Source organism: Echinops telfairi, unplaced genomic scaffold (genome assembly GCF_000313985.2).
Source record: "Echinops telfairi isolate 266 unplaced genomic scaffold, ASM31398v2 ScPeMD7_7458;HRSCAF=8496, whole genome shotgun sequence".
In the NCBI taxonomy this organism is placed as follows: Eukaryota; Metazoa; Chordata; class Mammalia; order Afrosoricida; family Tenrecidae; genus Echinops; species Echinops telfairi.
In genome coordinates, this window is record NW_022111358.1 from 45,975,019 (window position 1) to 45,976,127 (window position 1,109).

Below are 1,109 nucleotides of genomic sequence, written 5' to 3' on the forward strand. Positions count from 1 at the left end.
CAGGGGGAAAAAAAACAACAACAACAAAACTGAGGAAGCTCCGACAGTGTGTGTGGAAGGAGCCCCTTCCAGCCTCCTGGGACAACTCAGAACATCAGGGAAGGAGGGGCTCCAGCCTTCCTGGTCTGTGGCCTTCATCCTAAGCATCTCCTCTTTCCCGGGCGGCCTCCGATTCATTGTTGGCCCAGGTCAGGACCCTCCGCCGCCTGCATTATTGATGCCCTTGCTTAAGGCAGGAGCCTGCTCTTGAGGCCCAGCCAGTGCAGAGCTTTGTGCTGCGCTCCCGGAGGAACGGACACCCCGAGCGGCCAGATCTCTGGGCAGCCCCTCTTCCCAGGGCGCGTGATGGACGGAAGCAAAGGCAGAGTGCCCCGGCGCGCAACAGGCTGCGGGCCGCCATCACCCAGCGAGCAGGAGTCCGGGTCTGTCAGCACCGACGGTGCACCCGCCGGGGACCGCCCACGGCGCCACGGAAAGGTCCCCGGGACCAGACCCACCACCGAGCCCGCCACCGCTGCCGGGGGTCAGGGGGACCCTAGCGGCCACCGGAAGCCCCCAGCAGGGGGGAGCAGTGGAGGGTCAGGGGGTGAGCCGCCGCTGGAGCCCCCGGGGAGGCCAGGCAGCGAGCGGCGTCGCAGTCTGGACACCAAGGAGAGCGGTGAGCCTCGGGGCGGCCGAGGGGGGCGCGGGGAGCAGGAGAGGCTCGGGGCAGACGGGCGGCAGGGCAAGCGCGGCCGCCGCAGGAGGCGAAAGAAAGATCGGGGAGCTGCAACCCATCGGGGCCGCCCGGAAGCCCGGGGTCGCGATGGCGACACGTCGGGCGGGGACAGGGGCAGCTCCTGCCTGGACAGCGAAGCCCGCGAGCCCCCAGGGGACGGCAGGCGGGGCGGCGAAGCCCCGCAGCTGCGGTCCAAGTCGCGGGGAACGGACACGGGCTCAGGACGGACCACAACTGGGCCGGAGTACGCGCGGGAACCCCGCACCGGGCCCCCAAGCGGGGCCGAGTCATCGGGGCCCCAGAGACCAGGGGAGGACTCGGGGACCGGGACGGACTGGAGTCTGGAGCAGGCCCGACCGAGTCGCGGCCTCCGGGGCCCCGATGCAGAAGA

The 1,109-nt window shown here is 70.5% G+C and overlaps 1 protein-coding gene across 1 annotated transcript in view; it reads left to right on the forward strand.

Moving 5' to 3' along the window:
* Nucleotides 1–345: 345 nt before the first annotated feature.
* The window catches only part of MYO15B (myosin XVB), a 33,511-nt gene continuing 32,747 nt past the window's right edge, over nucleotides 346–1,109 (forward strand). The window contains 1 exon segment of the mRNA XM_045299499.1: nucleotides 346–1,068. Coding sequence (XP_045155434.1) covers nucleotides 346–1,068 — 723 coding nt within the window.